Source organism: Meriones unguiculatus (assembly GCF_030254825.1).
Source record: "Meriones unguiculatus strain TT.TT164.6M chromosome 13 unlocalized genomic scaffold, Bangor_MerUng_6.1 Chr13_unordered_Scaffold_33, whole genome shotgun sequence".
Taxonomy (NCBI): Eukaryota; Metazoa; Chordata; class Mammalia; order Rodentia; family Muridae; genus Meriones; species Meriones unguiculatus.
Genome location: NW_026843645.1, coordinates 6,964,391 through 6,981,873, shown reverse-complemented (window position 1 = coordinate 6,981,873; position 17,483 = coordinate 6,964,391). Strand labels below are relative to the sequence as shown.

The 17,483-nt window shown below is 41.7% G+C and overlaps 1 protein-coding gene across 1 annotated transcript in view; it reads left to right on the top strand.

Annotated features, from left to right (window-relative positions):
* Positions 1–4,206: 4,206 nt before the first annotated feature.
* Positions 4,207–17,483, top strand: part of LOC132650829 (zinc finger protein ZFP2-like) — a gene marked incomplete at both ends in the record, with an annotated part of 49,009 nt that continues 35,732 nt past the window's right edge. Inside the window, 2 exons of the mRNA XM_060376141.1 lie at positions 4,207–4,445; positions 7,740–7,751. Of these exons, the coding sequence (XP_060232124.1) occupies positions 4,207–4,445; positions 7,740–7,751 (251 nt within the window). The remainder of the gene's footprint in view (positions 4,446–7,739; positions 7,752–17,483) is intronic.

The window sequence follows — 17,483 nt, the reverse complement described above, 5'->3', positions numbered from 1 at the left end:
TTATTCTTAGGTTTTGTCTTTTTATGTTGTCTTGAATTTCTTGGATGGTCTGTGTGAGGAATTTTTTAGATTTAACATTTTCTTTGACAGATACATCTATTTCTTCCATTGTATCTTCCACACCTGAGATTCTTTCTTCCATTTCTTATAGCCTATTGGTTATGCTAACTTCTGTAGTTCCTGCTTTCTTCCCTAAGTTCTTTCTCTCCACAATTTCTTCCATTTGTGTGTTTTTTTTTTTTAATTTTTCCAATTCTATCTTCAGGTCTTGAGCTATTTTGTTGGTTTCCTTCCCCTGTCTGAGTGTATTTTCATGTTTTTCTGTCAATTCCTTGAGCTGTTTGTTTGAACAATCCACTGTTTCTTTTATTTCATTCAGTGATTTAAGCATTTCCTCTTTAAAGGCCACATACCGTTTGACTGCAGCTTCTATTTCTTTTCATATTTTATTTGGTTCCTCTGTTATCATCTTCTTGAGCATAGATGTTAGGTCGTCTCCTTGAATTTCATTTATGCTGGGGTGTCTAGGGCTATTTGCCCCTGGATAACTGGCTTCTGGAGATGCCATAATGCTCTGGCTTTTGTTGGTTGAACTTTTACACTGTCCTCTACCCATTGGGCTATCTTAGTTGTTTGAGTTTAGTTTCTGGTTGTTCCTGGACTGTTGTAGTGGAGAGAATCCCTTTGGCAGGAAAATGCTTTTTCCTGAAGGAAGCCTTCTCAGCTGTTTGGGTATAGTCCCTGGATGTCTGGTGTTTTTCAGGAGTTGCTACAGCTTACCTCAGACATAGAGACCTGGGTGGTAACTGTGGTCCTGATTAGTCAAGAGGGCTTTCCTCTCACCGGGAGAAGTACTGGAGACAGCTGCCCTCCTTCTGGATTTTCTTGCTAGTGATCAGCTGCTGTAACCTGTGTGTCCCGTGGTTTGGTCGCTTTTGTTAGGGATAACTGGTTGCCCCTTGGAGCAGTATCTGGGGGTTGATCTCAGGGTTCCCGGTCTTTTGTAGGTCTGAGGTTGGGGCTCTGTGCCCCAGAACCCAAGAGATAATCTGTGGCAGGTGAGTACTGCTCCGGTGTCTTGGGGCACTCAGTTCTGTCTGTAAAGAGTAGTTGCTATGAAGCAGGCCTCTGAGCTGGTGGAGCGTGCGCCCACCTGCTAGTCTGCGGGAGCTGAGTTTCCAATCACTCTGTGTTCCCTGTTTGGGCCCAGATCTGTGATGGGTGGCTGTACTCACCTGTTTGCAATTTGCAGTCTGCTAGACTTTCCCTAGGTGACCCCAGCAGCATGGTTTCTTCCTTCTCTTTGGGGTCCTCTCTGGACAGGGGTTCCCAGTCCCTGTTGTACTGGGGCACGCAGATTGTCTGTACTGCTGAGCTGAGCGCAAGCTCTTCGTGCACAGCAGGAGCTCGACTGTGATGGCAGCAGAGACCTTCCGGGGAAAGACTGGGTGACCTGCGATCAGACCCGCAACCCTGCTTCCCCGAGGGGTTCCCCCACGACTGGGACTCCCAGTCTCATGTACCCTTGTGCCCACAGATCAGTCTGGGAAAGTGACTGGGACACGCCTGCTTGCGGCTCCAGCCTGGATACCCAAAGCCTGTGTTACCTCGGATTTCTTGCGGGTTCTGGCTGGGTAGCCGTGAGAGGACCCGACTGATTCCCACGCTGTGGGAGCCTCCCCTCACCTGGGAAACACGATCAATGTAGTTTCAGGGCCCTGAGTTCAGTCTCCTGGTCTCTGCACGGAGAGTGCTGTCCTGCTTCTCAGACGCACTGTTCTCCCGGCGCTGCAATCTTGGCTCCCCCTAAAAATATTTTAAATGAAGGATACATTTCCAGTATTCTAAATATCATGCTTTCTGTTGTACATGTGTGTGTATATTTTAGACAGCATTGACCTACAATGATGTGCCCGAGAAGAGTGGGCTTTGCCTGATCCATCCCAGAGGAATCTCTACAAAGATGTAATGTTGGAGACCTACAGGAACCTCACTGCTATAGGTAGGACAGTGAATTTTTTTTGCCTTTTAAAATATGCGGAAAACTCTTTATTCATTATTGAAGTGCTTCTGCAATTTCTCTTGAGGATGAGCAAGAATGAGGTGAATGGTTCTTTCATTGACCATAGAGCACGACTTAAATTTTGTCTTATTTCTGATAATGAATCATACATATTGTGTTATTGTATTTTAGGCTACAATTGGGAAAGTCATAATATAGAAGAGCATTTTCAAAATTCTAGAAGACATGCAAGGTAATTTTTATGAATGAATATCGTTCTGAGAAAATTTTAATATGTTCTGGAAGTTTGAAAGAGAAGGGAGAGTGTAAATGAACTGTTTTAAGTGTATTAATTGATGATGTCTAACTTGTTACTAAACCATGTACCTCCATGTTAGGTATTTGATGTGTGCTTGCAAGGCACTCCTCTAAGAAAGAATGCAAGGAAATCATACTTACACAAGATCAATGTTTAAATTGTTTACTCATTAGCGCTATGAGGTAAAAGTGAAATTTGTTTAGTCTCCTACAACTCAGATATGTGTGAATGCATCATGAAATCATGTTATTTATTATTATTCTTTAATAGTGATATAATCATGTATCACAATGTATACAAGTCATTATAACATATGTATATTGAAAGAAACAATGTACCACCCAGAACAACTAAAAGGTATAGTAGTCCCCATTTTGAGTGGATGTTTAAAAATTGATACCTATTATACTTTATATGGGCGATTTAGAGCTGCCAGCAGTACAAATAATGACACAGAGGCTTTTTAATATTTAACTGGGCAGATTCTGAACCCTTTTTTTCCCTAACACAAACCTAGCACAGTGTCCGGATGCATGGCCAGCTCTACTTCTTTGTTCATGGTCATGTCCATCTGTTAACCTCACTGTCATGCTGGTGAGTAGCCTATCATTTGCTTTCTTCCCAGCAACCCTCTCTCACTCAGAAGTTCTGTCCTCCATTTTGTGCAGTGCAATCACTTGTTAGCTCTTTATTATTTCCAATAGATAAGTAAGGAAGGACAAATGTTTACAAAATATATGACAGGTGATCAGCCATAGAACCAACAATAATATGATTTCGTCAGTACTTAGCTGGTTGCTGGCTCATCAATCAGCATTCACCTGTACTGGCACATTTTCACAGAATATACACTAACATCATTTACCTGGCTATTCACCTTCATTAGGAATTCTCACAAAATCACACTGCAAAAAATATAAGTTTTAGGAATATACAAATTATTCTTTTTCTAACAATTATCTTTACATATTTAGTTTGGCGCACAGTATAGGGAAAGTTATTAATCCAGTTAGTGTGTTAAAGCTCTGAGGTATTCTAGTTTTCTATAAATATGTGGTAAAACATCCTATAGAAGAAAGTATATGATAAATGTGTGCCAGGTAAAAAAATATTTTTACCATCACAGGTATTTTCAAATATGCAAAACAACCCGTAGAGAAGAACATCATAAATATAAAAATAATGATGAAAACTCAAAATGTAATTCTTCTTTACCTTTAATTCAAATTGCAAAATTAAGTCATGTGTCAAAAACATCCATTAGTGTAATGAATGTGGAAAAAGTGTCATATGTGCCAATTATCTTTGCAGGTATGAAAACAATCATTGTGCAGACAAACTCCCTGAAGATACTCAATATGAAGTCTTTGCACATCACAGTAGTCCCCACACATGTAAAAGTATGCATACTGGTGCAGATCACTATGAACGTAGCCTATATAGGAATGCCTTTGCACATAAAAGTCATCTCCTAAGACATAAAAGGATACATAGAGGAGAGAAACATCATGAATGTAACCAATGTGGTAAAGCCTTTCTACGTAACAGTCATCTCCTAATACATAAAACAACTCACACTGGAGAGAAACTTGATGAGTGTAAGGAATGTGGTAAAGCCTTTGCATCTAACAGTCATCTCCTGCTACACAGAAGAACTCACAGTGGAAAAAAACCTTATGAATGTAACCAATGTGGTAAAGCCTTTGCATGAAGCAGTAGACTTCTAGTACATAAAAGAACTCACAGTGGAGAGAAACCTTATGAATGTAACCAATGTCATCAAGCCTTTGCATTCAAGAGTAGTCTTCTAGTACATAAAAGAACTCACACTGGAGAGAAACCTTATGAATGCATCCAATGTGGTAAAGCCTTTGCACAGAACAGTAGTCTTCTAGTACATAAAAGAACTCACACTGGAGTGAAACCTTATGAATGTAACCAATGTGGTAAAGCCTTTGCATCGAACAGTCATCTCCTAAGACATAAAAGAACTCACACTGGAGAGAAACCTTATGGGTGTAATGAATGTGGTAAAGCCTTTCCATGTAACAGTCATCTCCTGCTACATAGAAGAACTGACAGTGGAGAGAAACCTTATGAATGTAACCAATGTGGTAAGCCTTTGCAGATAACAGTGTTCTCCGAAGACATAAAAATTCATGTTGCAGAAAATCCTTATGAATATAACTGATGTCATGAAGTCTTTTCATGTAAGACTTATCTTGAACAAGAACACTTATTGGAGTGAAACCCTATGAATATAACCAATGAGTGAAAAAGTTTGCATGCCATAATAATCTCCATGTACATAGAAGAAGCACACTGGATAGAAACTTTATGAATGCAACCAATGTGATAAAGCATTTTGACATAATAGTAATCTCCTATGACATAAAGAAAGCACACTGGAGAGAAGCCTTATGAATGTAACTAAGGTGATAAAGCCATTGCATGTAACAGTAGTCTCCTAATACAAAAAAGAGCTCACACTGGAGAGAACTCTTATGGATGTAATCAATGTGTGAAAGCCTTTGCATGTAACAGTCATCTCCTAATACATAAAAGACCTCACCCTTGAGAGAAACCTTAATCATGTAATCTATGTGGTAAAGCCTTTTCACAAAACAGTCATCTCCTAATAAAAATTTGCTCTTCACAATTATCTTCAATGTCATGAAAGAATTCATACTGGAACAAAAGACTATGAGTGTATTTACATGGTGAAGCTACTCCACATTTGTATAATCTTCGTCATCAGGAAAGAATTCATACAGAGAGAAAATTTATGAATGTGTTAAAATGGGAGACCTTTGCACATATCTATATTCTACATCATCATAAACGTTTCAAAATGGAGAGAAAAATCTGAGAATATAATGAATATGGTAAGGCTTTTGTGTCTTTCTGTCCACTGAATCCATTATAACTCAAACAGATCAATACCGATAAAAAAAATATTGTCATCCAGTTTGATGAAGGACACATAATGTTTAACTGTGATGCCTACCCATCCAATGAGCCAGAAAGTTACAGAGGTTCTGAGCTTGAAAATCATAAACATCTTTAGCGTTTTACAACTGAATTATTTCCATTAGTCATGGTTTAGGGATATGGGATTTGTTTATGTCTTAGAGGAAGTCACCTGATGCAAAATGTAGGTTTAACAGTCAAAACAATCATATCCATTTGTTCTTTTGTGGTTAGGAAAAGGTATTGTGTTTTAATAAAGAGAATTTGTGGTTTGGGTCAGTCATTATGTTAGGGGACCAGAAATCATGGTATGGAACAGTCATTTTGGGCAACAAAAGTTAAGTAATTAAAGCCGGTCAGCTATTGAGAAGTCTACAGCTTTCCTAGGGACTATGAACTTGAACTTATGTTCACCCTATATATCAATGAATGCTGGTAACTAAAAGGAAATACTTAGGACAAATTGCTTTTGCATGTTCCCACATACAATTTGCTTTTACATGTTTTGCATATCAAAGTCATCTTCAAGTATACAAACGGTCAGATAGTAGAGAGAAACCTTATACATGTCTTCAATGTGATAAAGCCTCTTCTTAATTCAGTTATCTCCAAATATATAAAAGAAAACACACTGCAGGGAAACCCTCTGAATAAGCAATGTGGTAAATCCTTTTCATAGGGTTTTCCTTGAAATCATGAGAAAAAGTCATGCTGCAGAGAAAAACCATGAATATAGTCAGTATGATAAGGTTTTCTGCTTCATGCTACCATTATATAAGAGTAAAAGCTTTACTCTGTGGGCTACATCTTAAAGGCTTTGCATATCACAGTAGCCTTTGAGAACCTAAAAGAACTCATTCTGTAGAACATCTATTAGAATAAAAGATTTGTAAAGGTCTTTGACCCACCAACTTGCATTCAATTACACTAGATTAGTTTGGAGGAAAATTCTAAGAAGTGTCAACGATGTATGCATGTGTTTGTGACATCCATCCTTATTTTGTTTCCAATTGAAATCTCATTGACCAAAGGCATATGGATTGAAACAGTAAGATAATCCATTTTTATTTCACAATTCACTTCAATTACATGAAATAAATCATCCAGTTGTAAAATTTATGTGTGCATATTAGTGCATTTTCTGTGACCAAACACAATGTCTATGGCAACTTCCAAATGTGTTTACTTTGCCTTATGATATGGGAGAGGATATGGGATCACTTTAAATTGGGCAAAACAAATGTCATACATGGCAGCTAAAGTAGGAAGCTTGGAGCTCACAACCTCCACCTGCAGCATGAAACAGAGAGTGGGAACTACAGATGGTATGCAGCTGAAAACTATCAAGCCCACCCTAAGTAACATACTTTCTCCAGCAGGGATACATTTTTTAAACATTCCCAAAATGATACCACCAACTGAAAAGAATTCATTTCTCTGATTTCAAACCTACATGTTTGATTTCTGTTACATGAAGGAATTCATGATGAAGATATTTCTAGATAAGCCTGTAGTTCCCTCAACACCTGAGTTCAGTAATGAATGCTTATACAAGTAAAACATGAGTATATTTAAGAATTTGTTCTAATTTCTCTTACGTGATAACAGTTTGTCTTTGTCTGTTCATGTGCCTGTCCACTTTACTTTCCATATAGACCAGACCCACTGATTTTCTCATAACAAAAATTATAGAAAGTTGTCAAAAACCTGACCTAGGTCCTGGGAATGAACTTGTCTTAACTGCAAAACCATGTATCCAGTACTGTAAATATCTTAAATATTAATATATCATCTTGATGTCAGGAAGTAGAAAAGCATTCGTAGAAGAGAGCAATCTTATTTATGGAAAAGTGTTTATTACTTTGGACATAATAAATGTATTCATTTCCAAGAAAAGAAACTATTTTGAATCTGTTTTTATCAGAGCCTCAGAAGAAGTAATTATTTACCATGTTCACTTCATTATAATGGAGGAGATCACCAATTGTGGTTGTGGTCTGAATTTTGAAACATTGGAGTAGGTATTAAATTTGCTGTGTGTGTAGCAAATCCATTCACAGAAGTTTATTAGGTTGTTCTGATATTCCTTCTGTGGTGGCTGTTCATGTTCTAATGCATTTCCACTTGGTTATAGGTATTTTTCTGCTGCAATGCATAGAATGGAATCCACATCCTCTATGTGGCGCATTGCTCATTTATATCAGACAGTGTGAGATCATAGTTTTCAAGAAAGGGTCTATGAGAACTTGTACTTTTTTATGTTTTCACAAATTCATTTAAGATGTTTTTTTTTAAGCCTTGCTTGGATATAAATAATTAATTGATGCTTAATAGTATGTGTGTACGTATGTATGTATATATTGTTTGAAGATTCATGCTTCTACATGTTCCCATATTTACTATATGGCATATCATCTTGAAGTATTGCCTTCTTAGAGATTTATCTAGAAGTGAAAGTTAATGTAACAGCAACAAGATTTATTTCAAAAAGACATGTTATGTGTGTGATGGACTATTCATTCTTAGGCTATGACAGATATACGAAGAGTGTGGGATCTATTTTCGTCATGGTTCTATGATCTTCAAGGTATGTGGTCTCTTTTGCATACCACAAACACTCCCCACTAAGCTCATTGAGACTCATAAAACTTACTTGAAAAATTACATCAGTACAATATTGTCTTCTATTCTGATTATGAATATATTGTCATCTGAGGATGGAAGAAAAAGAAATTATTTGAATAATAAATTCTACTTGCAAATGAAAATTATACACTCCTGTCTTGTTTTGGAATGTGTTAGTTCCTTCTTAGGAGTAAAGACTTATTCTTAAGAATTTCTCAAAACTGCAAGTGAAGGTCAGAGAATTGTCTCAGTGGGTAAATTTAGTTATTGCTAAGCCTGATGATTTGAGCTCAATCCCTGAGTAGTTCATATCAGTGCTATAGATTTTTCTAATGTTTCTATAGTTGGGCTGCTGTATATGCAAAATCACACACTAGCATATACGTAAATATATTTTCAGGCTAAATAAGGGCCAGTGTGGTCACTGGCCAAAAGACTCATTGTGTTCCATGTCAAGAACTTATATATGGGATGTAGATAATAAATAGCAATAAGTTGTACTCTATCACATATACACAATAACATGTATGTATACACAAACACACTCCAGCACTTTTTAATTCATTTTTATTTTTATTGATTACAGTTTATTCACTTTGTATCCCTGCTCTAGACCCCTCCTCATCCCCTCCCAATCCTACCCTCTCTCCCTCTTCTTCTCCTATGCCCCTCCCCCAGTCCACTGGATAGGGGAGGTACTTCTCTCCTTCCATCTGAACCTAGTATATCAGGCTTCATGGGGACTGTCTTCATTGTCTTCCTCTGTGGACTGGTAAGGCTGTTCCCCCTGCAGGCAGAGGTGATCAAAGAGCCAGGCCCTGAGTTCATGTCAGAGACAGTCCTTGTTCCCATTACTAGGGTACCCTCTTGGACACTAAGCTGCAATGGGCTAAATCTGTCGGGTATTACATTATCTCCATTTGTGGTTCTTGTTTGGATTATGAGTCTCCAAATATCCCTGTGTGCAGAGTTTTTCATTCTATTTCTCTCCTCATGGAGCTCCTGTCCCCTCTAGGTCTTTCTATCTCCACCTTCTTTCATTAGATTACCTATACTGTGCCCAAAGGTTGGTTATGAGTCTCAGCATATGTTTTGATACTCTGCTGGATAGAGTCTTTCAGAGGCCCTCTGTGGTAGTTTCCTGTCCAGTTCCCTGTTTTCTCTGTCTTCTGATGTCCATCCCGTTTGCCTTTCTGAACGAAGATTGAGCATCTTACCCAGGGTCCTCCTTCTTGATTAGCTTGTTTAGCTGTACAGATTTTAGTATTATATACCTTATATCCAGTTATAAATGATCAAATTAACAAAGCAATGGAGCCACTTATAGATGACAGAAATTATTTGTAGAATTTGAAGACTTATTGTTGTTCTTGAAAAGGAAAATGGTTCCTCTGTACATCTTATTTTATCCTTTAATTTATTGATTCAAGGATAGACGACTTAAAAATCATAGCTTGGCTCAGAAGTGCATCCTTGTCACCCTAAACCTAGGATTCAGTGGCAGGCTGATCTCTCTGAGACTGAGGCCAGATTGTTCCACAGACTGTATTCTCAGTTTTTTATTTTTTGTTTTTGAGACACAATTTTCTTGTGTAGCTTTGATTGTTCTGGACTCACTTTGTAGACCCAGCCATCCTCAAAATTACATAAATCTGTCTGCCTCTTCCTCCTTGAGTGCTGGGATTACAGGTGTGTGCCACCATGCCCAACTCCACGGACACTTCTAAAACAGGCCTGGCTATGTAGGAATATCATGTATCAAAATGATTTCAAAATGCAAACTATCTTTCAAGTAATAGATTTTTTTCCTGAGGGATTGTGTACACAGCGATGTTAGAAGTTTTCTGAAATTGGGCTCTATGTCCCTTCTGTGAGTGAGAACTGTAGCATTGTAATATCCCTCTCATAGATCAGATATTATTACCAGATGTCATTGCTCCCTGAGAAATCTACTTTCATGGCCTCATTTACTTCATTTTCAGCTAAGAACTGTGGTCAAAAGTAAACATTCCAGAGGCATTTCTGTCCATAATTTTAAAATTTTTACATCTATTTCTGCCAAGAAATGACAAGAGTGCCTTTTTATCTCTTATTTTTACATTATTTTCACATTCAGAATAGGACTTAATTTAGAATGTCTCTGAGTAGACAAACCCACATTTGAACTTATCCATATGCCATAAGTTAAATTCCGGTGCTTGCTTTCTTGAAGCAAACCATTGCTTTGGAAAGGACTCTTATGCTCTTCTTGCCTGTGCCAGGAAAATCTCTTTCTCAGGTCTTGTGTCTTTGCTGGTGTAACAAAACACCAAAAACACAGGCTCTAAGAGCTACAATCAATAAATGGGACATCATGAAACTGAAAAGCTTCTGTAAAGCAAAGGATACTGTCTACAGATAGGGAAAGGATGTTCACTAACTCTATATCTGACAGAGGGCCAATATCCAGAATATATAGAGAACTCAAGAAGTTAAAGAGCAATAAATCAAATAATCCAATTAAAAAAAGGGGGGGTACAAAGCTAAACAGAGAATTCTCAATAGAGGAATGGCAGAGAAACACTTAAATGCTCAATGCCCTTAATCATCAGGGAAATGCAAATCAAAACAACCCTCAGATTTCACCTTACACCCATCAGAAGAGCTAAGATCTAAAGCTCAAGTGACAATACATGATGAAGAGGATATTGAGAAAGAGGAACCCTCCTGCACTCCTGGTGGGAATGTAAACTTGTACATCACATTGGAAATCAATCTGGCACTTTCTCAGACAATTAGGAATACTGCTTCCTCAAGATTCAGCTATACCACTGCTAAGCATATATCCAAAAGCTGCCCAAGTATACAAGAAAGACATTTGTCCAACCATGTTTGTAACAGCTTTATTAGCTTTATTTGTAATAGTTAGAAGTTGGAAACAACCCAGATGCCCCTCAACTGAGGAGTGGATTAAAAAATTGTGGTACATCTACATAATGGAATATTACTCAGCAACAACAACAACAAAAACAACAAAAAAACCCCCAAGGAAATCATGAAAATTGCAGGCAAATGGTGGGAACTGGAAAATATCACCCTGAGTGAGGTATCTCAGCAGCAGAAAGACACACAGGGTGTATAGTCAATCATAAGTGGATACTAGATATACAATATAGGATAAACATACTAAAATCTGTACAACTAAAGAAACTTATGAAGGAGGAGGACTCTAGCTAAGATGCTGAATCCACATTCAGAAAGACAAAGAGGATGGACATCAGAAGAGGGAGAAAACAGGGAACATGATAGGAGCCTGCCACAGAGGGAATCTGAAAGGCTCTACCCTGCAGGGTATCATAGAAGATGCTGAGACTTGTAGCCAAATTTCGGGCAGAGTGCAGAGCACTTCATGAAAGAAGTAGGAAATAATAAGACCTGGAGAGGTCAGGTTCTCCACAAGGGGAACAAGAGAACTAAAAAAATCTGGGCACAGGGGTCTTTTCTGAGATTGATACTCCAACCAAGGACCATTGATGGAGATAAACTAGAAACCTGCACAGATGTTGCCCATGGCAGTTCAGTGTCCAAGTGGGTTCCATTGTAATGGGAACTGTGACTGTCTCTGACATGAACTGATTGGCCTGCTCTCTGATCACCTCCCCCTGAGGGGGAAGCAACCCTACCAGACCACAGAGGAAGACAGTGAAGCTATTCCTGATGAGCCCTGATAGACAATGATCAGGGGAAGGGAGAGGAGGACCTCCCCTATCAGTGGACTTGGGGAGGCACGTGTGTGGAGAAGGAGGAGGGAGAATGGGATTGGGAGAGGAGGAGGGAGGGGGCATGGAGGGATTCAATGTGAATAAAGTGTAATGAGTAAAAATTAAGATTAAAAATGGAAAGAAAATAAAAGACACAGAAGCCAGATTTATAAGCTCTCATTGGTCAAATGACAAAACAATTTAAACATCAAAATGATACGTATATCTATGTCCTCCCAAAATTCCTATGTTGAAGTCCTAAGACCCAAAGTAACAGAGCTGCATGAGATCTTTGGGAGGTACCCAGGTCTGGGAGGTGAAGCCCTTATAAATAGGTTCATAACCTTATTGAAGAGATCCTATAACACTGAGTTTAAAGTGAGAACAGGACTAGATAAGCATGCCCCCAACTAGACCTCATAATTTAACTTTAGACTTTCCAGAGTTCACAACTCTGAAAAGTAAAGCCTTTGTTTATAAATCATTTGTCACTTAGCCGCAGCAGACTAAAACAAACAGTAACAGTCCAGTCCACTACAGAAGGCACATAAATCATGAATCCATATTGATGTAAGTGTATGGCAAATGCATTAACATTCTGATGAGGACCAAGACACAGAGTGTCAAGGCACTCATGGGGGTGCAAGGTATTAACTGTGTAGTAGAAAATCCTGGAAAACACTGATTACAAGTAATCAAAGTCAAAATATGTACCACCTGATAGGACACAATGTGTTATACTTTTGTGATACCCTTGTCCCAGTTTATATATTGATCTATGAGAACACAAAGAGCTTAGAGAGAGTCTATAAAAATAACTAACCTGGGATATTAGCCATATAGCACAAAATAACCATGGTACAGCCCACAGACCTAAATAAAGTAGGTAACATGGAGGGTAGAAGAGAGGATACTTGAATCCCACTAAGAAGGGGACAGACATGGGAAGTGGAGTGAGAGAGGAAGTGGGTGGGAGAGGGGGGTGAAGAGAGGAACAGGAGGGGGGATCATGTGTGGGTAAAGTGGAGATGGGGGAGTAAGAGGGCTAAGAAAGAAGGGAAATTGGTGTTGAGGCATCTCTGAGATAAGATGAAGACCTGGAATTTTGGAGGTGCCTGGGAAGATATGAGGTTGACCCTGGCTGAGACTCCTAGCAGCAGGGATATTGAAACTGAAGTAGACACATCCTGTAGCCAGAGGAGGGAGGGGACCCCAACCATCTCACAAATCCCTCGACCCAAATTTGTCATCTACAAGATATGCAGGAATAAAAGATGGAACAGAGATTGAGGAAATGGCCAACCAGTGACTGGCACAACTTGAGACCCAACCCATAGAAAAGACTCAACTGACACTATTAATAATACTCTGCTATGCTTGTAGACAGGACACTAACATAACTATCATCTGAGAGGCTTTATCCAATAGATAATGGAAACAGTTGCAGAGACCCACAGCCAAACAAACATTAGGCAGAATTTGGAGAGTCCTGTGGAAGAGTTAAAGGAAAGATTTAGGGAGCTGGGAGGGGGTAGTACACCACAAGACTTACATAGCCAGCTCACCTGGGACCATGGGGACTCATAGAGACTGAAGAACCAATAAGAGTACATGCCTGGACTAGTCCTAGGATCCCTCCACATATGAAATTCATGGGCTGTTTGTCCTCAAGTGGGTCCCCTAACAACTAGAGCAGGGGCTGTCTCTGACTTGGGCTCCTATCTCTGTTGCTTCCCTCTGGATCCCATTTTCCTTGCAGGGCTGCCTTGTCTTGCCTAGTGAAAGAGGAGGTACTTAATACTGATGTAACTTGATGTGCCAGGGTGGGTTGGTTGGGGGCTATCTGGGGAATATGGGTGAGTGGGATGAGGGCAGGACTGGGAGGAGAGGAGGGAGTGGGGTTGTGAGATGTAAAATGAACAAATAAATAAATTAATGAAGAAAAAATATAACTGACCCACAGTCATCACAAGTGACAGGATTATGAAAAAGATGACAGAACTATTCCATATTGAAAGAGACTGAAAAGATAAGGAAACAATGCAACACTTAAATGTACCCACTTCCTCGACAATTATGTGAGTAATAACATAGTCAACACAACCCAAATTAAATGTAATACTGTGTCAGTGTGAATTACCAAATTTGATAACTGAACTGTCATTATGTAAGACAAAGTTCTTGTTTGTATAAAATCAACACTAGACCATTCTGAGTGACAGGGCATAAGGTCAGCAGCTTCCTTTCAAAATGTGCAAAGTAAAACAACAATTAACTGTACATACTTGGAACTATCTTCAAGTTTGTTATTGTTTCAAAATTGTTGTGGGGAAGTTGTGTGTGGTCTTTAACTCCAGCACTTGGGAGGCAGAGGAAGGCAGATCTCTGTAAGTTCAAGGCCAGCCTGGTCTACATAGGGAAGCCCAGGACAACCAGGTCTCTGTAGAGAGAATTTGTGTCAAAAAAACAAACTAAATAAAATTGTTGTAAGGAGAAGAACAATGTAACTGAAAACTGAACAAGATTAAAAACAAAGCTGATTCTCCACACTGGCAGTCTGGGTAAGACTATGTCTGTAAGAGACTGAAAAGTGAAATGACATGACATTTTGGAGCAGCAAGAAGATTCTCTAAATACAGCCCACAGTCTTCTTTTGTTATTGTGTATGTGTGTGGGGGGAGTGTTCATGATGTGGGTAAAGGATGAATATCAGTGAACATATGGGAAGGTCAGATGACAACTCTGTGCAATCATTTTTTCCTTCCACCTTTTCAGGAATTCAGGGATCAAACTCAGGTTTCCAGGCTTGCCCAGCAGGCCATCCTACCGACCTGCAAGTGATTCTCTTAAATGACCTCAATTAGATAATAGTGAGAAAAAAATGTGAAGGGTCCCTGCTCTTAAACAATTTCTTAGGGATGAATAAATAATAAAAAAGAGATGAGTAGAACATTAGTACACTAGTGCTACCAACGACTAACAATCATCCAAACACAACCAAGCACCTCCTGAGACAAGGGGCTGCAGGGCTGGTAGCTAAAATTCCTTGCAAGTGTAAAACTGGAATAAACCTGAAATAAAAGAGCTTTCCCAGCTCTACAGTAACCTTGTTATTATATCCTGATTATCTACACATAGCAACCCAAAGAAATACAAATAGGAAAATAAGCCCGCATGAACCCTGTAAACTCCTGGTGAAAGACCAAAAGATAAGCAGCGATTGTTAACACTATGTAGAGTAGGCGCGGTATAGCAAGAGCTACCTCGCTGCATTCTTTCCCGCCTTCCGGTTCCGGGTGGGTACCTGACTGGGCTCACAATCTGCCGCGCAAGTCCTCAGATAGGCTTGGTCGCCCCAGGTACCCGTGTATCAAAATAAACCTATTGCGGCTTGCATCCGAAGGCTGGTCTCGCTGTTCCTTGGGAAGCGGGGTCTCCCCCTCTAGATAGGCTCCTGGGAGTCTTTCATTGGTTGTACAAGTCCATCAAAGTATAAACAGCAGTGTATCTGCCAAACTGTTCCTTATGAAGAATTCTCTGATGAATAAAGAGAACAATTAAATCACGTGAAATCTAAATGAGAGAGAGCACCTGCAGTGGCTGTCTTTACCTAAGAAGAGTCATTTCATTCTGGAATGCTGGCACATACGTCCTGAAACAATATTCCTAGAAATGTGCACGGATCCTGTAGCCTTTTTAAGTACATTTTTAAGGCATTCATTCGACTGGGATGTCCAAGCTCCCCCACTCTACCCGCCCTAGGGCAGGCAGGAGGCAGCACCGGACTCTGCACTTCCATTCCTGGAGGACTATCCCCAGGATCACTCTTCCTCAGGATGCAGAGCACAAGGGTATCCTAGAAACTCCTCAGAGTGTACTCCCGCCCTCCCAACACTGGCAGCAAGAGGGCGTGGTCCCAGGTACCAGCATCCTCCACAAAAGCTCTTGGCAGAACTCAGACAGGCTCTCCCGACCCGCCCAGCCCTCCAGCCCCCAGCTGCACAGCCCTGCCTTGCCTCGCAACTGCCGTCTAGCGCGTCCCTCACACACATCGCCTGCTCCGCGATGGCCAACAGGCTCCTCCACCTTGGGACCCAACCCTCTCTCCTCTCAGCCTCCCAGCTGCGATGCCAGGCCCAGCACTGCCTAGCCCACTGGATGGCTGCTGGGGGCGGAGGCAGAGCCCAGAAGCAGAGCGGGGGAGGAGCCTGTAGGCGGAGGCGGAGCCCGAGGGGCGGAGGCGGAGCCAGGGGGGGCAGGGGATGAGTCCCGCGGAGGAGGGAGACGGAGCCCGTGGTAGCAGAGGCGGAGCCTAGCGGAGGGGGGGCGGAGCCCGGGAACGAAAGCGAACTCGGGGTAGAGACGGGGAGAGGCCCGGATGCGGAGGGAGGCGGAGCCCTGTGAGGTGAAGGCGGAGCTCGGCGGATGAGGGAAGCGGAGTTTGGGAGAGCAGAGGCGGAGCCTAGTGTGTGCAGAGGCTGAGCCTGGGGCGGAGGCGGAGCCCGAGGGGACGGAGGCGGAGCCCGGGTCAGGCGGAGGCGGAGCCCGGGACAGCGCCTGCCCCACACCCTTACCTGGCTTCTCCTGGTCTCAGCCTTCCACGATGAAGTAGTCCACTAGCCAAGCCACGACCGCCGCCATCGTGCCCGGGAAGCGGGTTCCAGTCGCCAACCCTCGCCGCCGCCGCCGCCGCCGCAACCCAAAGGGATTTTCCTTTTCCCTTTGGCGGCTGTTGCCATAGCAATGGCGCTTACGTCACGCTTGACAATGGAGGCGCGCACTGCGCCTGCGCTGGGCCTCGCGCAAGCCCCTCCCCCGCCCCATCTGCGAGGGCTCGGCCTTCGGGTTCCCCCGAGGCTGCTTGGACCCTCGGCTCAGGAAGTGGGCAGCTGCTCCGAGGGGGAGCTCTTAGAGGCCGCCCTCTGCCTCAACGCCCCCTCCCCTATTCTTTATTTTCCTCTATCAGGGGTCTTTCCTTCCGCCTTCTCTCTCCCTTTTGCAGTGGGGGAGAAGGGCATGGAGGGTCGTGAGGTCACTGGAAAGCTTGCTCTTCTCTGCTGCCTGCTTGCCACTGGCCGCGCAGCAAAGATTCTCCCGCCCTCTGCTGGAAGCTTTTAATTTGCACCACCGAGGCTTTCTGGCTGAACGTTTTCTGTTTATGTTGTGCAGATTGGGATTTTAGAAACATGCCACCGAGCTGGCGGGGGAGGAAAAGACTTGCGCAATCTTCAGAGACACCTATGGTTTCTGGGATTCCTGGGCTGGGAGCGTTCACCTTGGGCTTTCCTCTGAGTGCCCAAGAGAGTTGGGTTCCACCTAAGAACAGGGCATCCCAGGGATCCTCCTGAAATGGTCCTGTCGCTTCCCAGGGAGCCCTGCTCACCTGAATTTCACTGCTTTTTTGTTTCAAAGCTCTGGTAGCTGAAACAGGTATTAACTTCCAAGTTGCTCTATTGCAAAAGTGCAATCAGATAAATTCATGGGGCTCTTTGTCCAGTCTAGAGATTATCCTAGTCGATTGAGTTTATTTTTTATTTCTTTTTTTATTTTTTTTAAATTTTCATTAGTTACAATTTATTCACTTTGTATCCCCCCTGTAGCTCCCTCCCTCCTCCTCTCCCAGTCCCACTCACCCTCTCCCTTCTCCACCCATGCCCCTCTGCCAGTCCACTGATAGGGGTGGTTTTCCTCCCCTTCATTCTGATCCTAGTCTATCAGGTCTCATAAGGACTGGCTGCACTGTCTTCCTCTGTGGCCTGGTAAGGCTGCTCCCTAAAGGGGAGGTGATCAAAGAGCAGGGCAGTCAGTTCATGTCAGAGACATGCAA